Source organism: Monopterus albus, unplaced genomic scaffold, assembly GCF_001952655.1.
Source record: "Monopterus albus unplaced genomic scaffold, M_albus_1.0 scaffold12.1, whole genome shotgun sequence".
Lineage (NCBI taxonomy): Eukaryota > Metazoa > Chordata > Actinopteri > Synbranchiformes > Synbranchidae > Monopterus > Monopterus albus.
In genome coordinates this window covers 574,374-599,323 of record NW_018127892.1, presented here as the reverse complement: position 1 = coordinate 599,323, position 24,950 = coordinate 574,374, and the positions used below count along the sequence as shown (strand labels likewise).

The following is a 24,950-nucleotide window of genomic DNA, read 5'->3' as shown; positions in this document are numbered from 1 at the left end:
AAGGATCAAGGCTGAAGTGAAATGGAGGGTGCATTTGCCTCATGCACAAGCAGCATGTATCAATGCATTGCTGGCTTAGCTAACAGTTAGGCTGTAGGAAAGGCAGCGTTGGCAGTCAACAACTGTTGATTGCTATGAAATTTGGTACAGACATTCACTGTCCTCAGAGAGTGAACCTGCTGACTTTGATCACCTGATTTTATCTATAGTGCCACAATGAGGCCGACATTTGTGGCATTGAATGGATTGCAATGAAATGTGATGTCCTAATTTGTGCTTTTTGTGAACTTTGGTGATCCTCTGAATTTTTATCTAACACTATCATAAGGTCAGAGTTTCAATTTGTCTGATACTTTGCAGTTGTTGTTATTTTATGTATAGTTATAGTTTGTTTCTCTGAACAATGATCATATGCACATTAACAGTACCCTGGCACTTGTAACTTTTCTTTACACTGCCTTCAGTTACAGCTCAGGTCACAAGTCTGAAAGGCTCTGTTCTGGTCTGGATCATTGCAGCAAATGAGTCAGTTCTGCTACTGAGTCTTGTGGCTGTAGTGTGAGTAAAACTTTCAACACAGGGTACATGCTGCCCTGTGCCACATCCTGACTTATGGTCTTGACACATGCTAAAAAAAACTTAGAAAAATCAACTGGACTAGGTTTTTAGGTCAAAGACACATGGCAGACAACAGTATGTAACCTTTACCTTTGACCTTCACTCAAGGGAATTAAATTGTGATATTCAGGTGTTGAACATGAACACACAGGATGGAAAAGAATTGCAAATATCTTTCTTCTACCAGCTTCCATTCCATTCGTAGTTGTAAAATACCAACATTTACCCATGCTGAGCAAAACATTATATAAATCCAACATTAAATTTTCTATTGCTATATTGTACTAAAACTGAAGAAATGAAATGCTGCAGTGTAAGCCTGTGTGCTGGAATGCTCTCTCCAATCCGACAGGCAGAACCCCCCTCACATTTTGTTAGACAGCAGAGAGCATTATTAGGCCAATAAACTGCTGCAGTGTGTGTGTGTCCTCTGACTAACTAGCCACAAGGCTGCCATTATGAAATGTGGCATGTGTACCTTCTCCTTGACTTGATGATGATAAATCAAGACCACGAGGCTGGGCTGATTTATTCCCTGCTGTACTGATGATTCTCCCAAAAAATGTTTTTCCAGACATCAGTGTCAGAAGAATTTTCTAACTTCAAGGAAAAAGCTGCAGTCCTCTTGGAGTGGTTTTAGTGTGTTCTCACTGCTTAGCACTGTGTGTCCAAAGTTCATGAAATTACAGTAGATCTGTGCAGCAAAATAAGGCACATTTTTATCTCGTTGCTGCTTAAACATATAATATAGAGATGTAAGAGCCTTTTCATCAACTTAAAAGTGTCTTTTACACAGCAGGTGCCACACCGAGCTGACACCATCTGCCTCTTGGCGATGGCGGTGAAGCCTGCATTCTGAACTGAGCTGAATCCTCAATCAAAGCACAGAGAGGTCGTAAACAGTACAGCTTTAATGATGTACTAAATGGGAAAGGGTTTCACTTCTTCATGTGCCAGGTGGGTTGTCTTTGAGGCCGGAGAGCCATCCTGCAGTAACACAGTACTGTGTAAGAATGTGGACTCTGCTGCCTAGTATTGAAAGTAAAACCTGGAGGTAAAACTGGTGAGCTGCTAGACAAATGGCCAGGACACTCTGGGGTAAAAGCAGTGAGAATATTAAATAAGAATGTAATTACACTCTGCTGGAGGAGGATACTGTACAGAGAGGGCACCTTGATGATGACAAATGAGCTTTGCTTAGATCTTGTAATCATGCATCTTTAATTCCTATTTGCAAAAAAAAACTATTTGAGTTTCTCCAGTGTGCTTCTCGTTTCCTCCTAACTTTTACACAAGAGATTTGACCAATAATCTACAATGTTCAATATTCACACCTCTTCATAATAAATAGAATGTAAACAAGACTGAGGTTTATGTTCTGTCTCTACTCCCTTTGTGTGAAAGAGGTCACTTGTTGTTTCAAACCTCTAGATAAAATAGTAATGGCACTCTGCAGTTCCCTTCTGTGTCTTTCAGCTCATTGTTTTGGTTTTCTGGCATACAACTTTACTGTTTTGGTTCAGTGTCACTGCTTTCATCACCAGGCAGCAAAAAACCCTCTTAATCCAGTGCGCACTACCTGCTCAGTACAAAATGGCAGACAGTTAGAAACTATCTGATGGCCACAGTTGGGGTATTTAGCACCTAAAGAGCCTTATGTTTTCCTCAGAAGTCAGCAAACACACACATATACACACAAAGTAAACATGTCATATCTTGTGTCACAGCTCTCTGTGGTCAAGTTGCATTGTGGGTAATACAGTGCCATGTTTTGACAAGGAGGAAGAAGGTGAGGAATAAAACAAATATACTGTATCTCCTGCTCTGCTACATTGATTTTCATTCAGACACCAAGCCTGGGTAAGCTCTGCATTTTGGATCAGCATTATAAATGGCACAGACAAAGTTACAGTGTAATGACAATGGCCCATTTGAATTACTGCTGGGTAAGGTCAGTACAGCAAATTCAGAAACAGCCCACAAGGAGTCACTGAGGTGCTGAGATTTAGTTGATGCTGATTGATTGATTGATGATTGATTGATTAAACCTTTCCATCTGGTGCTGAAGACGGCAGGCAGTAAAAAGCATTACAGAACTGTTTACATAATGCAGATGAGGTCATCACAAAGACAATGACAAGACGCCAAGATTGTCAGAATATTTATCATGAGACAGGTGGCCTCTAGTAGGTAGATTTATTTGCTTATTTGTGAGACTTAAATGAGAGCCAAGAGTCAATTAGCTTAGCTTAGCACAAAGATGTAAAACAGGTAGCCTCTGCCCAGTGCCTAGCAACACCTCTACAGCTCATTATGTTGCATCTTATTTATTTAATCTGTACACAACAAAAATGTAAAAATGTAGAGTTGTCATTTAACAAGGAGTTTGTGTTGTAACAATTATTTTGGAGACAGCATCCACATGCAGTGATTGTCACTTCTACATTTCTACAAATTGTTGCCCAAAGCTAGGCTAGCTGTTCCTGCTTCAGTCTTTATGCTAAGCTCAGACCTTTTCTTCATGTCTGTGGCTCCATTTAGATAGCAGTTTTGAAATAAACCAACAACAACAGTAATAATAACACCAAATGTAAACAGCAAATATTTTACCTTCCCTGAGCTTCCCACAGCAAATTCTCCCTTTCACATTCTGTCATCCCCGTCTTTGCTCTGCTTAGTAACTGCCTGAATGTTGTCATATGTCAGACGTGTCTAAACAGCTTTAATGGAATATCACTCTCGGCACAATAGTTTTTGGTGAAAATGTCATAAGTTTATAAATTCTATGTTTATTATTGAGGTCATAATGAAAGGTGGTGTTGTATTGGACTACATTATATTTAGAGGTATCTATATAATTTTGTCCTCCCCAGCTACATACACGATTGGGTCAGAATATTAGGAACACCTCTGAATATAATGTAGTCCAGTATAACACCACCTTTAATTATGACCTCAATAATAAACATAAAATTCAAAACAATTTCACCAAAAATTGAAACAGTTTGAGCTTAACAGATGTAAAAGCAGAAGTGTTGCATTAAAGTGCATGTGATTGTACAGTTGTACCTAATAAAGTTGTTGCTGACTGAATATTTAAAGCTCTGGTGATGCATAAAGAGCAGGTAGGTCACCTCCTACTTCCTGTATACAGGGCTTCCTACTGGGTAGGAGGTTTATAGCTAGTTTAAGTCCTTGGATTCATCCATGGCAGATGCACACCCTTCCTTCTAAAAACCGAGTAAGGTATTAAATCCAGAACAGCTCCAGGGCTGCTGTTCTGTGGCTGACCTCTGACCACTTTGCAAAGACAACTACAGGGATTCAATTAAGCTGGACAGTTTATATTGGCCTATTTGGAAGATCACAGGTCAGCACAGTCACCGATGCAAATCCTTCATTATAGCCAAATACCATGGATGAGCGCATTAACCAACTGCTGAATGTAAATTCTAATACAAATGTGAACTTTGCTCTGCCTATGGCTCAGCTCTGACTCACTGAAGAGCAAAGATCTTAAAGACACAGATTAAAATGCTGACAGCTGATTTTCTGTACATTATCTCGCTGCTGTGTTTTTCACGAGTTGCCATTTTGAAATGGTGATCGGTGTAACGGAACGTAATGGGACAACACTAAATGTTGACTTAGAGTGGGCCGAGCACTGGAATGTTAAAACTGATTACCGTTTAGTGTCGGGGAGCGCTCAGTGGAGTGCGGCACTCATCAGGGGTTAATGCCATCATTCATGCATGAAGGCACAAGTGGGCCGCCACAAACGGAGCAGGCTCTTTATTTCATTTGCCAAGTAGAATTTAGGTTTTCCTCTTTAAGCATTTCATGGAGATAACAGCTTGTTATGCAAAGCGGTGCACTAGCAGGGTTCCAGTCATTGTTACATTGCAGTGGATCACTGCTCATTAAAGCCCTTACATTGTCCTCTGTCTGCTACACATCTCTACTCTATGAGCCAACTTGTGTTTTTAGGCGCTGCTGACATGCAGTTAGCAGTCTGCATTTTTGTTACATTTCTAAAAAATGTTCCTATATTATAATTAAAGCAATATATATTGATGCTATTTTATTCTTAAGCAATGTTTTTCTTGTATAGTGAATTTTGAGGTGGGAAACCTGTTCCATTTCCAGAAGCCTTTGCCAAAACATGATTAATCTGGACAAAAATAACTCCATCTGTCATACACAATTCACTGAAAGATGAAAAGATGACAGTAGCAGTAGCAGAATGAAATGCTAGGTAGTTAAAACTGGTCATTAAAAGTGTAAATCACATGGATAACAACACATTTGTCAAATCTGATGACAGAGAGCACAGGACAACAGGGAGAAGACACTCATAGCATACTGTATGCTATAGATCAACTGGTCTCCCTGTTAAATATCTGTCTGCATCGTTTACTGCCTGTTTATACTGCTTAGTTTGTTGCTTGTTAATACTGCTTATTTTGATATACTAGCCTTAAGTTGGTTTACTGTCTACTTGCCCCTTGCATGGAGATATGTACATGCACATTGAGAGCCGATGTACCAGAGTCAAACTCCTCGTGTGTCCGAAACACCTGGCCAATAAAGCTGATTCTGATTCTGATTCTGGTGACTTTAGTTTGAATCTTGTTCTTTTTTCCTTACATTTTGTATCATATCTGAATGTTTTCCTGTTGTTGACATTCTTTGTGATTGTAAATATTTTTTTTATATTTGCTTTACTTGCAGAGTCCTGTCATTACTCAAATTAACATATTTAAACACCAATACATATTCTTTAAATTATAGACATACAAATATCTAAGTCAAACCAAATACTTGTAGGCCTTGCATGTTTGCTAAGGACCACGAATATATCTTTTTGCCATAAAAGTAACGGTAATAAGTTACAGAAGCACCTACCTCCTTCTGAACTGTAAAACTCTTGCAAAACCTAAATTTAGTGTTTTGTTTTTGGTTTTCTTAAGAGGCGTCCTGCAGTCCTGTCAAGACTTCCCCAGAAACATCTCTCATGACCACCCTGCAACAGCGCCGCAACTCAGACCGCTACTGCCAGCTATGCAATGCGTGGTTCAACAACCCCGGCATGGCCCAGCAACATTATGATGGCAAAAAGCACAAGAAGAACGCGGCCAGAGCAGACCTACTGGAGCAGCTGGGCAAGACCCTGGACATGGGAGAGATGAAAGGTATGGAGCTATGGCTGCAGCTGTGAATGACTTTTTATGTTCTGACTGTTGGTGTGGTGTAATCAATACAGTTTCGACATGTCATCAGTATTTTCTAAATGACATTTGTGTGTGTTTTTTTTAAATAGGTTTTATTGTTTATTGATATGAAACATTTTGTAGAATTTGGTTGAAACTTCTTTTGCATGTACATTAGTACATGCAGTCTGGCAGCAGCTAGGTGGCAAAAAAGTGCTTGTATTGTCAGAAGGTCCACTTTGTGCTTTATATGAAATATTTATCTAATGAAAAATATGACCTTCTGTTAACTTTTTTTGCCAACCTCTAGGCTTCATGGCCTCAGTCACTGTGTCAGGACAAGGTGTTAATTAATCACATTGAGATGTTAAGTCATATTTCTGAGTCCTGATGACCCCAGGACTTCTTTTCGACAACATAATGTACTTTAGGGGACTGACTAGTGGGAGAAGAAACCAACAGGAAGAGCTTGATTTATCAATCTCTCGTCAGAAAGCATACTGAAAGTGACACAAACTGAGTGCTTGCTCCAGTGGTGCTGTTCAGTGGCATTGCTGATCTGTTTGCAGTCAGCTGCCTTATTTATTTATTAATTTAGTTGGTTAATTTTATTTATTAAATTTTTTTTTTGAAAGGCACTAAAATACATTGTATAGCTCAGCACCATGTGTAGAATCATAGATAATACAGCAACTTTATTTCCACTGTACATAGTCATCAGACCTGTTGTTGAAATAAAAAATACTGGTGCAGCTTTAAGGATCAGTTCCTGATGATTGAGTGAGTACGATATTTGCTGTTTTCTGTTCTAATGTAGCATTTGGTCTGTCAGACAACAGATTTATTCAAAGGTTGTTTAAATGGTAATTCTTGTCTTTAGTTTTGTGACATCTATTGTGATGAGCAGTCTATTACATAGACTATTACATAGCTAGTGGCATGATGTGTATAATACTGATCGGTGATAGAGAGCAGCTTTGTATTTGGAAAGAAGTGAGACTACTGTATTTCTAAGTTCTCTGCCACTGAAGTGAAAAACAGCCCTCTTGACTAGACTGGTCAGATTGACTCCTTCTGGAGTCCACCACACGTGTCACAAGGTGTTCCTTTTACAGAGGAGGAGAGAATGTTTTTGCTTAGCATCTTCCAGTCACATTACATCAATAACAATTACACAATATTATTCCAGCCAGTGGAGGGGCGACTGCCAGAAGAGCAGAAGGAGCCCAGAGGTGTTGTAAAGGGCATCAGCATGTGACCATAGCGAAAGGGCGAAACAAATCCTCACAGACAGATGGCCTCATAACTTCAGGCCTGACTGGTTTTTTATGCCTTAAAGGTGCACGGGGGCTGGTTGAGAGCAAATTGAGTGGTTGCAAACAGCTCAGTGTTGTCATGTTGGCTAGTGAGGTTTTCAGTACATGATGCCTTATTCAAGTACAGCACATCTGGCCTAGGTTTTTTTTTTTTTTGCATTTATAATGAACAAAACAATCCATAATATTTATATAGAACTTAACCTATGAACAACAGAGTCTCAGCCCTGTTGCACTACAGTTTTTTTTAAATAACACATTAGATAAATCAGTACATAAATACAGTACATATGAATACCTATATACATATGTACCTTCAGATACAAATCTGCACATATACCATATATATACTACTACTCTAGGTGGCATTTAGAGCTAACTTATGAAACATGCCTTGAAAACAGAATAGAGAAGCTGGAATAACAGAAGCACTGTAAGTGGCACGATGTCGAGGATGAGGTAGGACAGCTAAGAGACACCACAGTGTGAGGTAGAGGTGTACGGTATTGACAAAAAAAATGATATTTAGATCTTTTGGGGGGTTTTGTCTATAACAATAAGCAGACGATATTTATTTATATCCATCAAAAAAATGTGTCTAAGTCTTATATTGCACCAGGTCGCTCTTGTTAATAGCACACTAACTGTTGCTTACTAGTGATATTAATGGATACATTTCATAAAGTGATTTACTTAAAACTGCAGCATTCAAGTACGACAATACACAAACATTGAAATCACTTTTGCAGAATGATTCCACTAATGTTTGCTGCGTGTGTTTTTGTGCTGCTACCTTGGCTGGTTTAGTCCTGTGGCTGAATCCCGACACTTTGCATATTGTTCATATTTTGTGCAGTGATTAGTTCGCAGAGGGTGAAACAAGCTATCGAGTTGTGCTTAACTGCAACCAATTTCTGACATAGTTTACATATTGATGTTTTTTGTTTTGAGCAACACCCATAATTTAAAGCCAAAATACCTCTGTGCAAGTGAGGACGATCCACATCTAGCAATTAAATTAACCACGTAGATTACAAGGCTTTTGGTGTATGTATTTTCTCTCTTGGTGCTGTTTGTTCATTCATTTTTCACTTCGATAATGCATTTTTAAGCAGCTATGCTAGCTTAACTTATTGTGCAGTGATCATATTCATGCTGCGTGCACTCTCAGTGTGCATGGGCAGAAGTCTATCCAACTAAGTTACATGACGCAGGGAATGTGTGGACTCTCAAGGCACGTTTATGATTGTTTCTGTAAAGTGAATGAGATACTCAGTGATACCAGCTGACACACCATTCAAACAACAACTAAGATATTATCAATGATAATATTTAATACACACCCCTAGTGTGAAATGTGAAATAAGAGGTTCAATACTATATGACTGAAAACACTGCTCCTCTCATCCCCTCATTATTAGCATTGATCTCAACAAGAGAATCACTAGAGATCTGGATGCTATTAAAAGACAGTAGTGTTGCTGGAAATAAAATTTTAGGTTTTTCAAAAGTCTCAATTATCAGCATGTTGTTAAAATAGCAGCCATGAGCTTTTTTGTTATTTTTCCCACAGACAGATTAAGATTCGGCACCAAAGACTCCTCTGCACCTCTTCACTCTAACTTACAGCCATCCTTATTTTTGACCTCATGTCTTTCCCACAAAGCCTGTGTTGTTAGTGTGCTAGGAGGAGACGCATTCACCAACATAAACACAGATATTGTGGAGAGGCTGAAAATGTCAGCGTGCTAGCTGCCCTATTCAACACTTGGGTTAATGAGCTTTTCTCTCCAGCGATTATCAATTAGTAATGAAGTGGCAAATCATCCTATCAGGCAAAACCAGCAGCGTGAGCCTGTGGAGAGGAGAATGGGACTGCAGCAGGTGTACTGGGTGGCCAGGCAGCAGTGCACGGGATGCCACAGCTTCTATTCAGAGCACTTTTCTCTGTTCCCCCTTTTTAATTTTTCTCTGTATATTCTTATTGTTGGTATTGTCTCGTCTCTTTGTCAGTCCTCTGCTTTTCATTACCTCTCCCTGACCTGTGTCAGCGTCCTCACTCACTTCTCAACTAGCTGTGAAAATGTGTAGTGTGACCCCGAAGATTTTCATGCAATGAAATATTTAACAGCTCCATAAAGGAAAAGGTGCTGTAATCTAGGGATCTGCATATTGTTGTTGTGTACACAGAGCTACAGCTATGAAAAGTTGTCTGCACAAAATGAGGGGCGAAGTTAGAGAAGGAGAGTAAAGGTGTGGCGCTATCAACTATATGCTGTTATAGAGAGGTCCTTAGCATTTCACTGTTCCTTTGAACTGTAGATCCTTCGGGGGTCAACTGCATCTGCCCCCCCCAACCCAGCTCCTAGCTGTGATCACCACATGATAAAGAAAAAGGCCTTTATAGCTGTCTATACACACAGAGAGGGCACAGAGATATGTTTAATCACCAAGCTGTATGAGACAATATAGCCCTGCTTTACAGCATACTGTACAGTAAATCTGATGTTACTGCTCATCTGTGGCCTTTCAGTTCAATTTGTTATATAAGATTTTGGTTCAAATAACTATAGAGTTTGCAAAGGCTGCAACATCTGTTATATTTGATGCTGACTCTCTTCAAAGTTTATTATTGTTTTATTGTTGATAGTGTGGACATAGTTCATTTATTGTAACAGTGAGCACTGTAATGATTGCAGAAATGTGAATGGAATAGAAAAGGAATTTGCAATAGATTGTATATTAACTCACTGATGTGAGTGTGATCCATGCGTTTGTTACATCGCGCATGGATTACTGTAATGCATTGTACGCTGGAGTCAGTCAATCGTGTCTTGCCTGCTGCCGCTCGATTATTGGTAGGGGGACATGAGAGGGACCACATAACCCCAGTCCTGGCATCTCTTCACTGGCTTCCTGTGCATTTTAGGGTTCATTTTAAGATTCTTTTATTTGCTTATAATTCCTTAAATGGGCTCGCACCATCTTATCTTGCGGAACTTTTACGTCCGTATAATCCGTCACAGTGCCTTAGATTCTTCTGGAGGCACCGAGGGTCAGGTGGAAAACTAGGGGGGATAGAGCGTTCGCTGTGGTGGGTCCAAATTTGTGGAATGCTTTGCCTCTTTATATTAGGCAGGCCATCGTTGTCCATTTTTAAGTCTTATTTGAAAACCTATTTGTACTCAATGGCGTTTGGCCAGGAATGAGACTCTGTCTGTAGTGCTATAGTGTATGTTTTTATTGTTTTTATTTTTAGTTATGCTGTTATGATTTTAGACTTGTATGGTATGTTAAGCACTTTGGTCAGCTGTGGCTGTGGTAAAGCGCTATATAAATAAAGTTGAGTTGAGTTGAGATGTGGGCAGATTGTGGAAGCACTTTTCCATGGTTATCGCTGCAACAGGTTCAAAGAGGTGATGATGTTTTTTCCTGAAATTAAGACAAATAAAGGTACAGTAATTCTAGCTTGGCATCAGCCAAAGTCACTTGTTTTCTATTTTAATTACTACTTTAACATGAGGCCAGGGATTTCTGGGGAACTAAAAACTGATTTTGGTGCTAACTACACAGCACGTGGCAGCTTCACTATGTACCCAGAGACCAGTCCTCCTTTGTGACAGGGCCAAAAGATCAGGATCAGGAACTAGAATTGCTGCATTGACATTAAGCCGCAGTCACTTTTCTCTGAAAATCCAGCCACCATGAACATGTGACATATTATGCAGTTACTTTACCAGTGTCAACCATTGTACATGTTCCATATATGGAGAAAAATGCCTGCACACTGACAGAACAACAAAGAGGCTCTTCAGATGCCAAAAAAGAAAAAGGATTTTGTATTAAGAGTGATAAAGTGAAAATGCTGATTAATATGTGAACATGTTGTTTAAAAGGCCATCATCAGCACAGGTTACCAACCCAGTCAGGACAAAGGAAGCCAAGAGCACAAGGTGTTTCACATCAACTCATTAGCCACTGACCTCTGATCACACAAATGTGAAGGAAAGATTATTAACACTAATTAAGTGTTGGTACACAAGCTGTAGATTCACAATGCACTCATTTACACATCCAGTACAGAGGTACAGTTAAGAACAAAATGAAACACCACAATACATGGGCAACAATAAACTGTTACAAAGACGTTAAAGGTAATTCCACCAGCTCCCTGATCTCATCACACAGCATCTCTGGTGGGCTCTCCAGGCCCACAGGGCAGCAAAACAGCCTCGCATCAGACCTTGTGGATGTAGTGTTCTTGTGTAAAATATCCATTTAGAATCTAACCTCCTGTAAATGGGTGAAACTGTTTTCATTCTAGAGCTGTGCACAACGTTAACGTTGATCCTCATGCTGAACCATTTGCTCCCTCAATCCAAACGAATATTGAAAACTTATTTTTTAAGACTCAAAGTGCTCATCCTGAGGAAGTGCAAAGGTATTAGCAAAACACAGTTAGAAATATAATCTGTGTTGCATCCACCTTTTTGCTATAGTGCTGTTCCAAATTGAACAAATCAGTATATATACTAGCATATTCAGCAGATTCAATACAAATTGAGTTTACACTGGTACATACTGACAGCAGGAAATAGCCATACATTGTGCAAAAAAGTCAGACATTGACAAAGGCTTTCGCATTCCCCTGTCTAATCACCTTTTATATGATGCTAACCTAACTACAAGCTAAATAAATTAAAGCATTTCAACCATAAATAGTGTTAAAAGACAATTGAGTATTGTGTGACAAAGTTTAGCTTTAAGCAGTGCAGCAGGAGACATGTTCTGTCCCCGAGGCTTGCCGTAGCTGTATGTACTGCTTCTGGCACCATTCAGTACATCAATATCACCCGTTCAAACTCATTCAGTTTGAGAGCCCAGATGTGTCTTTTGAGTAAAGCAACACTCACCTCCTATAGAGCTGGACGGGAAGAAGACAGATTTGAAATGAGGTATTATTTTGTAGCATTCTTATTCTAGCACAAGCCTGAGTAATAAGGACACATGGTGCCATAGATCATTGCAGTAATCTGAAACTAGAGGAATACAGACATGATTGCTACTTAATTCCCTTTATTGCACAGGATATAATGGAACTCCTGTAAGAGGCTGAAATACCAGAATCTTTAATCTTCCTACATTCTGTCTACCATGCAGCAGCAGATAAATGAAACAGGACCTGCTGCCTCTGCATCTGTTCTGCTTCACTGGTGGGAGAGTCGGGGTGAAAAAGCACCCTAGGTTTACCATCATATCTGACACTGATGATGTGAAGCTAGAGAGCATGTAGCTTGGTTTAGTTGACTGTTAGCCACTGAATAGACTAGTATGGTAGCAAACTACTTTTTATATCAAGGTTTTGGTGATTTCTTTGTGATTTCCTGGACATTATTGTTGGTCTTTAAACTTAGCATAAACTTTGAATATGTGTGGCATTATACACACTCTAGATGTATCTTATTTACAGCGGTTTTAGCTCAGCAGTCTGCATCCACTGTTTAGTATCTAGCAGTGAACACTGCACCATAAAATGTAATAATAATAATTCTTCCTTGCGCTATGTGTTTTACCTAATGTGTTCCCACAACCAGCAGACATACAGATGCCTAACCCTGCCTTCTCTGAATCTGGGTGCTCTTTGAGGCCCGTTTTTACAGCCTTGTTGACACATGCCTTCCAAATCTCAACTTCATGCTGTGCGAAGCTGTGGATCCTGCACACCGATTGGATGATCTGACTTTGCTCTGACCAAGACATAGCTGCCTACTATTGGTCTGCTAGCGGGCACTCACATCGGAACAAATTGACAATATTTGGCTGGCTTGACCACCTATTCTCAATCTAAGCGATTACTTTCTCACCTGAATGATATCAGCACTTAATAACGTGGCATAATACCAGCTCTAGAATGAAAAGTATAACAGCTCTGAGCCTGGCACAGAATTTTTACCATTTTGATTCCCTGAGTTCTTCTTCTTCGTCTTCTTTTCTGTACTTTGATGTGTGAGCACCCCCTTAGTTAGAACGTTAACATTCGTACAAGTATAAATGCATCAGCTATGCATCCATCTCCAAATGGCAGATGCACGTTCCCATATGTGCAGTGATGCAGAAGTCTAAATTCAGCGTGACCTTCCATGAGCCCCCTTCTCCTTTTGCCTGATAAGGTGTCAGTAAACACCCATTAAAAAGCTATTCCTTGATTGGCACAGTGTCACCATTAGATGGCGCTCTGTTCTTAAAAACATACCACCTGAAGTACTGTATTCACACCGCAGAGTTTTTGTTTATGTCACAGTTTATACAATGGAATTGTCTAACCATAATGCTTATCACATAGGTACTGCGCTAGATAAATAATTACTACCTGTTACACTGGGTTTCACATTTCTAGTCAAAGGTCTATTAAACACGGTGAACATGCTTAAGTTACATTAAGAAAGAATGAATAATAAAGTATGTTAGAATGAAGAAGATAACTTCTTTGTGAACATTTCATTTGAAATCTGATATATCACACAGCTGCTGTCGTAACCCTGCAGTTATGTGGACTTTGTAAAATTATACTGTCAATATAGCTTCATTACAACACAAGGGGCAGAACAAGGGTTTAACGGCCAGGTATCACTGCACATAACATACAGATTACTAATTTATAGCTACTTGTTCAGCCGCCCTGTCTTTTAACATGTTCCCATTCAAATAAACTGCAAATGTAGATAAGTTTTGTAAGGAATGCATTTGACTGTTGGATTGTATTCTGATGCAATGTCATTTTTGAATGACTGAAATGCTGCATTTTCCCACTGACACAGGTAGAATAAGAAGTGAGTGGGGAGAGCAGCGAAGGCATAAATCGCAGCTTCGTCTCTCAAGCAGCATGAGTTTGTCTCCAGCTGGTGTCATTGTTCAGTTTTGCTCTCTCTTAACCAAGACCCGAGAGTCGTGTGCTGGAACATCTCATATTTTACATTAATACATTGGCTGGGAACATTTTACTGATAATATAATACCAAAAAAGCACAAGAGACATTTTAACCGTAGGTGTAGTACTACTGGATCACACCAGAACCACGCTCCACAACACATTTTTCTGTTTTTCTTTTTTTTCTCCAAGAGAGGAAAGAATGGGCCTGCTGGAGTAATGTGGTTGAAATTAATAACCTTGCATTATTGTGAGTGCTTGAAGATCCAGTCATCAGTAAGGTTTATGTCCTGCAAAATGAAATGCTCTAACTCGTGATAATAAAATTTAGGGTGTGGTGATTGATTCATAATGTCGACTCAAAGTAGACATAATGCAATAACTGCCAGTGGCTTGATGTTTCAAAAGGCGTATAAGGTCTCAGCATGTAAGCATAACAAAATAGTAGTTATTACTGTGACAGACACAGACACACGTAGGCAGCCACTGCCAACCAAGCACCTCAGCTCAGTCCACTGGTCCTACTATACTCTTCCACCAGCAGTTCTGGACATTAACAGAAGGATCGAATTATCAACCAGCCTCTGCAGTAACATACAATAAACACTGCAGGCGGGTTGCGCACATGGTGCTTAGGGGCGTTAACAAGGCGACTGTGGTCACTGTGTCATCATGGGGGATACACGGTAAGAGCAAGGGCTGTGCACAGACCTGTCACAGCTCAGGTATGATTCCACTGTGGTGCAGCCAACAATTTAACATGACTGCATCTGTAATATATAGTGTGTTCAGAAGGTTTACTCAGTGCCTCTGTAATGAAGAGATTTCAGCTTTTAACTTGTTTTCACTTTTACTCATGGGAAAACAAATTTAACTGGTGACTATATTCCCCCTGGGATTGGTCCTTCTAAATGCTATTTTCCTGGTTGTTTTATTTGAATCTCAGGGGAAATGTTCAGTGTGACTTTCTGACTTCTTTACTATTTTGACAAGTGAAATTGAAATGGAGGTAACAGAAGAGGTGAACCACTGTCGACTCCAACTACAGCTCCATTTGCTTCAGTGTGAATGTCCTATACAGTGCAACAAGAAAGCACTAACAGATACTACTGTATGTGTTTTGATGTGAGGGAATGCCTGTCTTCTCTGTTTTTTTGCTGCTTCATTAGTCTGTCTTCAGTTTAAATGTACTGTCATATAGACTGACTTGAGGGATAATTAAATATATGTGCTGCTTCAAAGAAACAGTAATGGATAATAAATCAGTGCTAAAGTAATGATGTGTTTCCTGCACAGTGGTCAAAGCACATAAAACTCTATGAAGTGAGAAATATGGAGGATATAAAAAAAATACATTTTCTAGGGTTGGTGTGTGTGTTTTCAGCCCATCCGTTTGAGATAAATGGTGCAGGCTACATCAGATAGAAAAGTAAATAGCAGTTAACTGAAATGGTTTTAGCCTTTGACTCAGTATTCTGTTTGTTCTGAAGTCTGAACCTTTTCTTCAAAACCCACCGTAGGAGAAATATGAAGAAACAGCTAAGCTCAGTTGAAGAGAAAGTACCGCTGGAAAAGCAGAAGAAATCAGAGTGATCTTCCTTCAGACATGAGATATAAAGATAAAAAAAAAAAGAAATAAAACACTGAGTGCCAAAATTGAGATATACAGTTTAGGTTAATGGGAGTTTAGAAGTATTGTAACATCTGGCCCGAGCAGCAGCTACATCAGGCAAAGTTTATTTTCTTACACTTAAACTTCTGCTCACGATCATGAATTATAAAGGACAGAGAGCGAGAAGCTGTAAACTGTTTACTGCACATTAGCTTCATTTGCATACTAAACAATTCCAAGGATAAAACATGTCTGTGTCCTTTAGAACACTTACACTTTGTGTTGTATGCATTTTTAATATACAGCACTGCTGAGAGAGCTATATTTGGGTGTTTGTGTATTCAGCATCATCTTCAGCACCACCGACCAATGTGACAAAGCACATCGCATCATGTGCATGCACTTATCTACTGCTTTTGGAAACATGGATTACACTTACTGTAACGCCGTTCCAAAAAATTCCATCTGCAGTCCCCTGTCTAAAACTCAGACAACATAACAGAAAGAGAGTGAACTGCCCAGCAGCCAAACCTCTTACTTGTAAAACATGTAGGTTACACACCTGAATCAATGTTATTTAGTACAAATTAACATGTATCAGCAAAGAACCTTCAACTTTTTTGTGCTTTAAATATTGGCTTGGTTGAGTGCAGTGTCCTTGACCTCTGTGTTGTTTTACCAGCTCCCAGAGGAGAGTTGCAAAGTGGGATGGGTTGATGGTTCTGGTTTTTCCCATTCTGCATTCCCATGTTATTTTTTTCTCAATAATAAAAATTTTAATTTGGAAATTGCACACTTATGGTTTTGACATAAAAATATCATTCATGTTGCACTTCTATTTGGATAAATAAGAGCATTTTTTTATTTATTACTGGTATAAGGACAGCAAAATTTCACTTAAACTCTATGTTGTGCTACAGCTGGTGTTTCCACTCCATTGCCATGGAAGTCCATTATACGTCTGCTCTGTGTCTGCTGCATCTTTAGTTTAAAGAGGCGCTGAAGATTATTTCAAACTGAGCAACACATACTGTGTTCACAAAGTACCTCTCCTGGTGATGCAGGGATAATGTTTGCCACATTGAGGGAGGCGGGATAGGTTCATGGTGAGAGCATTTATAAACAAGCACAAAGATATGTCATCTGTTTCTTTACAACAAAATAGAAACACAAACCAAAGACTATATAGACTACTACTCTAATATGTTTGCAATTGTTCTGCCATTTGTTGGCAAGAATGTCGCTTGTGATTCTTCAGTCGTGTCCTTGGTTATTGAATTGAGCTGCTGTGAAGTCTGCTTAGAAACATTCAAAGCACCCTCCGTGTGCCTGTCTCTCACCAGCTGTGCTGCTGGTTTGGTTTTGATGAATAAAATGAATGTTGGATAGCAAAGTGGCCACTCCAGCTCAAAGCACTCTAACTTTTACATGCCATCCAATCTGATTGTTTTGAAAAAGCTAAGAGAGAAAAGGTAAGCAGGTCAAACATAGAGCAGAAAGTAAAGTGAGCTGAGAAATAACACTAAGGTCTGAGCAATCATAGATTAATTCTATGGTAAGAGAACATGCTCAATCCTAATCTGCGTGTTCGCACCAGTGATGCATTGTACTTTCTTAGTACGCTATGAGAGATGGATTGTGGGAGAAAAATTTATACTGTAGTTATTGTTGTATTTATCAAATAATACATTATTAAACATTTTATTAACTAGGTATTGTCTGTCTGCTTAGATGTTTTATGTCATGTGGGTAAAGTTTGAGACACACAAGGGACAACACAGACTGATGCCCATGATAGCTGGACAGGGGGCTACTGGTTCCTGAAGTGTTTATGCCCATTCTGCATTCCCAGTTCATTATTAATAGTCTTAATGTTACTTAACATAGAAACAAGGGACTCTCCTGGATAATGGAACAACTCTATAGGTTTGCATTATGGCCTCCAGATTTAAACTACGCTGCTGTAGGGAACAGTAAGCAATTTGAAACACTTAATCACAAAGTTGTTAACAAAAGTAATATATCAGCTGCTTCTATCAAAAATGATCAAAGTTAGCTGATTAAAGCTCTTAAAAAAAGGTGACAGAATTTTAGGCTTGATGTTTTGGTGTTATGTCAAAATGCACTTAGGGAGCTGTAGATAGCTCTGTCCCCTAAATGTTATGTGCATAAGCTTGTACCTAGGATTTTTATTTAAGTACCAGATATTTTGTCACACAGTTGTTAATCACTACGACTGATGATTGACCTGAGACGGTTTCACATCATTATCTCATTTGAAACATGTCTCCATCCTATTAGCTCTGGCTCCTTTGTGTTTCTGAGCTGACTGTGCACAGCCAAGGCACACATTTCCAAACTTATATATATATTTTTATGTGTTTACCAGGAATAGTTATTGTTTTATTTTGCATATGCCATTTTCAGGCTTGTGCACTATAAGAGGGGTGACTGTGATAGCACAGTACTATGTTCAGTATTGTGCAGGAACAGAGGAGAACTGTTTCAACCTGACTGGCATGAACTGGACTCTCGATGCCAAAAAAGAAAATCATAACTCACTGTCTGAACTCTAGTGTCAGTCATGTTCTCAAAGACCAAGCAGCAGCCAGCAGCTTATTCTTTGTTATATTGCTCACTTGGTGTATTTGGACTCTTCATGTAGCTGCCATTAGAAGACAGAATGCTATTTGATTTCATCAGTGTCCATTCCAAAACACTACATTTAAAACATAGTCTAGCCTGTCAAACACGCCGACAGACAAATTGTATTTTTCTAGACTCCATCACAGCTGTTAATCAGAGCTGGGTTGCTGGCAGATGTGACTTAGCACGTTGTCTCCCTCTTTTCTCACTTCCTCTGTTTTCTCGCTCTTCCCTTTATACAGCCCTGCAATCACAGCTCTCAAGCTGTTGCTCTTGGCTGTGCGTTAGATTCACAGCTCCTCCTGGCCCTAAAATAGATCTATTACTGCCTTAATAGCAGGCTCAGAGATGGGTAAATTACAATGAGCTGATCATGGTCTTCCTCATGAGGAAACAGAGGGTAAAGCCTGTGCCTGTGCACAATAACTGGTTTGATTTAAGCACTAGTTTGGACCAGCAAGTCGGCCATTTGTTTCCAGATAATGCCAGTTCAGCTCAAGACATTAAAGTTCATTCCTACGTACTGCACATTTCCTGAGTGCGTCTAATTTTAAAAACCAATCCTTTCTGGGATTTGATGAGCCTGCCTTTTGTATAGCTACCCAGCAGTAATTCACATTATAATTATATAAGATAGTTAAAATGAGCTCCACCTTTACCAGCTGCAACATTAAATGTGATGTACACAATAATGCATCAATAATTAGAATCAAATAATATGATGATAATTTGCAAGGCTTTTACTTGTAACAGAGTATTTTTACACTGTAGTCTTGCTACTGTCACTTAAGTGAACAATCTGAGTTCTTCTTTCACCACTGAGTCTGGGCACCCTGCAGTAGCCGGAGATGGAATGAGCTAAACGTGCACCATTTGACTGGGGCTGATAGCTGCTGGTTAATTTAGCATGAACACTGTACTTGCACCACTTTCTCCCAGCGAATAAACAATCCACACAGAGGACCTCACAGCTGATCCTTCTTACTGCCACCATGCTCCCTCCCAGGGGCTCAGGCAATAGGTCTCAATTAGCTGAGCGACAACTAGAGATTTGCTAAGGAGCAAATTAAATAACTAAAGTCAGCACCCAATAAGAAACCCCATGTGTGGTTATTGGTGAGTCAATGTACAGGTGAATGTGGCAGATACAGATTAGCTAGCACTTACCAGCTTTTCTGGTTTATTAACTTTACAACACTGCTTGTATGATTTTGTTTTAAAGTTAAAGGGATTTTTTTTGTTTCATTTAGGGACATATCACTTGCTATATCACTTGTACAATGTGATATAGCAGATAATTTAGACAATACGTTGTAACTCAAAGCAAATTTCATCCAGCATTTTTACTTCTGGTTACAATGAATGTATGACTGGGGATGATTTCTTAAAATATTTAATTATTTATATAAGAATATTTATTTTATTTTATCTAGTACTGGGAGTATCCTACTGGTGCTAAATGTCAAATTCTTCATCCAGATCGTAGTATGCTGAAAAAATCTAGACCTAAAACTACATCCAGATGATTTCTTCTACATTTTTTTTCAGTACTGGTGCAATGATAAAATAAATGACAGTCAGTGCTTTGCCTATAAACATACAAAACACTGTTACAAATAAACATGATTTACAAGAGAAAATTTTGAGTTGTTTCCTTAGCACAAGATATATTAACTACAAAAGAAATAATGGGGAAGAGTTGTGGCAGACCCACTGAGAAACTTTCAAAACAAAATACCTCAGGGTATTTATACGCCAACCCTTACACCCAAATACTCTACAAAACACAAAGTATAATACAAATACATGTGTATATTTTGTGTGTCTTTCATTTGTCTTCAGCCTTTCTTGTCTACAATGAGTGCTTATTGCCTCCTATTGTATTATTTATTAGATATAGGCTAAAGATTATGCTATCTTAATTTATAGGTAATATTCTGACTAATAGTAACAGTTTTTCTCAGATGTAGTTGAACTGCAGCCAAAGTGAATATTTTGTAATCAGTATCACTATTTTATCATTTCTCTTCTAAGCTTGGTGATCATACAGTACATAAGCTCCACATCTGACCTGTGCTTATGACTTCTCCTTCACTCGTGGAGTGTCTGGAGGTTTATAATCAGGTCAGTCCATGAGCTGACTGTGTATTGAGCTCCTGTCTTAGTAAATCAGATGCTGAATACATAAAAAATGCAGCCACAAACTCAGTGAAACCACATTTGCACAAGTCCACTTTCTTAGAAAATCTGACCCAATCTGACTTTGGCTTGATGAATAATTCATCAGCAGTTCATCAGCACCGCAAACTGTATTTTTTGTCCAGTGTCCGAGTAGTTTAGATTTGTGCCAAACATCATGTCCACTGTTACTGGGTTTTCTGGATTTGTTACTAAAATGACTGGATCTTATTAAGACTCCTAATTCCGCCAGCAATGATTTCACTTTATCAAATATATGAGTGTACAGTTCAAATTCCAATGCAGATAAAAAATCCATTCATTCTGTAATACATTATCCGTGACCTGAATAAACAATTACAGAAACCAAAATCAACAATCAAATAATGACTAATTGAAAATCATTCCAAATGATTCATTAATCAAATTAAGTGCAGGAATAACCAGTTAATTATTTAAATTATATCAGAACAATAATCACTTGATATGCAAAATATGAACAAGCTATTAACAGCAACAATCAAACTAATATATCAAAATAACATGTGTTACAGAGTAGGTTTTAAATTTTAATATATATGTATTTAGTCCTGAGCAGGCTATAATACCAAAGCAATCAGTCATAAACCAATAAGAACCAAAATCAACTACAAAATAATATAAAAATAATAAACATGTAAAGTAACAGAACTCAGTTAAAATGTAAATAAGAAGTTATCAAGATATCCCTTGATGCTTTAAAACAATATGTCTGTCACCAATACCACCAAAGGATTCAGCAAACATGATACAACAGAATAGATGTGTTCATTCAGCAGATTAATGACATTTATCAAATAAGAATGATGATCTAAGTTTCAGCGTGAAAGCCAAACAAAGAGAAATAGTAAAATATGGTCTGGAACCATCTTGGCCGTTTCCCCTTCAGCTCAGGCAACACAGGATGTTTTGTGAATGCAGCCCCAGGTTTGAACTCAAATAGGTCAGTTTAATGAGGAGCTACAGTATAATGAGCAGGTTCTAATTGAAATGTCTTCTTTTTTTCTTTGTTTTATTCCTTTAATCACTGCTTCCTTCTTTCAGAAGTTACCTCAAATCTCAGTTCAAATGAAGATATAAAACATCAGACTGCATTTTCCTCCACATGCATCAGCTCCATGACTTGTTACTGTGGTTTTACTCTAACTAAATTCCAACTTAACCCAAATAAATGAGACTTCAAAGCACATTTTTCTTCTTTGGCATCCTCTCCTGAGCTGCCTCGCTCCTCTTGGCTAAGTGACAAAGCAAGTGAATCTTCAATGACTCATCGGTGATGTCTCAGAAAGTAGGAAGCAAAGGTGATGGAGGAGAAGTGCCCCAGAGGCCTGAAGGTTCCTGGTGCTTCATCGCTCATGCAGGGCAGCACCATGAGGGAAGAGCTGCAGGTGGCTGCAATGATGGATACGGGGTCCGCTGTATAATCTTTCACCCCTTCAAAAACAGTTTGAGAAGGAAGCTGTCAAAGGGCCACTGCAGAGTAGACCCCACTGCCTGCTGCAGAACGTTAATGTCAGCTCATGACTGCATGTGGGGACGACCCTGCAAAACTGAAACCTCAGTTAAACCCGACTGACACAGTGGTTATTGTAAAGCTTGTCAGGAGGAAACTGAAAGACTAAGATTTGCCTCTCTCTCTCTTTGGGGAATATTGCACTCAGTCAAAATGGTAGAAGGAAACAGCTGGCATCAACATCTAGCAATTAAGTTAGCAAATGGCAAACTTTCAATATTCAGTCTGCCTCTACTATAAATGAAGAAACTAATAATATATCTAATTTTCAGCAGGTCATTCCATGGTGCGCCGATTCAGGGTAAACAATCATTCATGGGGGAACTTTAAGAGAATATGGAAATGTGATTCAGTGAGTGTGGGATGACATTTATTTTCTCTTGGCCTTTTGCTACCAGGCATATTTATGGAGGCGTTAACTCAATTGTGAGAGCGAGGCAATCAAAACAGCCATTTTTCATAACACAATAAGATTAGTACAACATGACAGCCATTACACAGGGTGCTCTGACTCAATACAACCACTGCCACACACAGGACTTTGTTGATGCATGATTTTAGAAATGTGGGCAACTTATTAAATAGTGTTAATGGCCAATAAATCAGATGCTTCAAGATCTTACTGTCTACAACCCGAGGTGATTCCTGTCTTTAAGCTATGACTCTGTGGTTTTTCTGTTACTTTTTTGGCTGGCTTGGTGGCACAGAGGTGCAGTAGTTAGCGCTGTGGCCTCACAGCAACAAGGTTCCAGGTTTAAACCTCGCAGCCACCCGTGGTCTTTCTGTGTGGAGATGGCATGTTCTCCAGGTACCCGGGTTTCCTCCCAACAGTCTTGAAGCTGTCCATAGGAGTGAATGTGAGTCTGTCTCTGTGTCAGCCAGGTGACAGATTAGTGACGCTGGAATCAGCTGTATGAACATAAAGCAGATTCTCAATTTTATTCATTCTCAGTTTTTCCTATTCATTATTGGTACAACTGCTTTCCTCCTCCTTAAGCCCCTTTCCCAAGGCACAACAGTCTGCTTTCAACCCTTTACCAAAGTCCTGGTAAGACAACAGACAAATCGACTCTAACATAGATTTATAACTGTGATGGAATTACTGAATTTAAAATTCTAATACCTCATACTACGTTTTGCTGGAAAACATTCCTCACATCCCCTGCATGTTACTAAATAATCTACTACAAAACAGTATACTGCAAAAAGCCACATGAGGTTGCATAATAGACCCATGAATGCAAAAAACAGCACAGCAATTTATATCAGACAGGATTTTACAGCTGTGGAGCATTATCACAGTATTTCTGTATTTTCTATAATTTGTAAGACTGGCCACTTTCTTGAATTCTGCTCCACTTTTTTAAAAGACTCGGCATTTTGTCAGTATAACATACATGATTTAGTGTATGTGCTCTTATCAAATTGTCTCTAGCTTCCTTTAGCTTTTTAAAATCTAATTCTGAGATTCATCATTATAATACTAGACAGACACATCATCTTTATCTTCCTTTTTATAAAAAAAGTCATTGCCATTATTCTCTCAGATATCATGGTGGACAGAAATGGAATGTAAAGTAGATATTAAAACCTCACTACAAATTTAGAAAGAATTTAATTCATGATGTATATTTCATCAGTTGTTTTGTTCTTTTTATTGCAGTTTTTCATTATGATCATTGTGTATTTATTTATAAACTGGAACTTTTTAAAAGTTTTATATATAAGTATGTGGTCATATAAGTCTATAGCTTCGTGATCTCTCCTGTCACATTTGTCTAATTTAATTTTTTATGGTTTTATATTGCTATGTTTTATGAAGTGCAAATAGATAAACTAAAAAAAACTCAGGTAAACCCTGCTGTAGCACTAAACTTAAAAAGTAATCTAACAGGACATCTGCACTTTATTTGCCAATACATTATGTTGTTGGATGGCACTGCAACTTAATCCCGATGAAATGAGTGTTTCTTTGTATAGACAACACCGCATTTTATTGATTTATTTACTTTGCAAGAGCCCTCTGTGCTGCACCTCCACTGCACCGTGCACAGTGGCCACAAGGAAATGAACGAGGAGATTTTTTCACACTGTGATTGTGAGTAAACACAGACTTGGAGCATTTAAGACACCTGTCAGTCAGCTCTGGCAAGCTCCTGAAACTCTTACAAAGTGTTTAGAAATGGCTCTTTATCTGGTAAAAAAAAAACAACAACTCAGGACTAGCTGTCAGATTCAGCTGTGAAATTTATCTCACCTAGATTTGAAATGCGTGACATTTCATTGTCTGCACAGCTCTAACTGATTTTTGCCACTCCATCACCAGAAGTCTCTATCAGCTAAAGCAATGCTGAAAACACATGCTCACCTACAGTACCGTACTGAAAAGCATCTGCATGAAGAAACACAGGGGCTATCTAGCTTTGGTGGATTCTGTAATGACAGTCTTCAGGAGAGTGAAGATCATATTATTGTATAATTATTTGAAAATGTCAGATTTTCATTATTATTCCTCACTGTAGTATAACTGAGGAAGCAGACTGTGTTTCTGAGGTCTGTTCTTTTCTATAGATATTAATATGTGTTCCTGTTTGATTCCAGGTCTGAAACGGAGCTATACCTGTGAGGTCTGCAGTGTCACACTGAACTCGGTGGCACAGTACCATGCACATCTGCAGGGCTCAAAGCACCAAAACAAGTGAGTAGCTCATGCTCCTGTTCATCACAGCAGCAGAGCTGATTTTCATGAGTAAATATTACACCTCATCTTTGGCACTGAATTTTTTTTCTCCTTTGGTTTCATCTGCATCTTTGCAATCCCATGATTCTCAAGGAGGTCTTTGCACTTCAGATACAGTACATTTCACACTGCATGCATAAATGATCATAG

The 24,950-nt window shown here is 38.8% G+C and overlaps 1 protein-coding gene across 1 annotated transcript in view; it reads left to right on the top strand.

Annotated features, from left to right (window-relative positions):
• zmat4a (zinc finger, matrin-type 4a) overlaps positions 1 to 24,950 on the top strand; it is a 142,350-nt gene that overhangs the window by 87,694 nt on the left and 29,706 nt on the right. The window contains exons 5-6 of the mRNA XM_020590264.1: positions 5,589 to 5,810; positions 24,662 to 24,758. Of these exons, the coding sequence (XP_020445920.1) occupies positions 5,589 to 5,810; positions 24,662 to 24,758 (319 nt within the window). The remainder of the gene's footprint in view (positions 1 to 5,588; positions 5,811 to 24,661; positions 24,759 to 24,950) is intronic.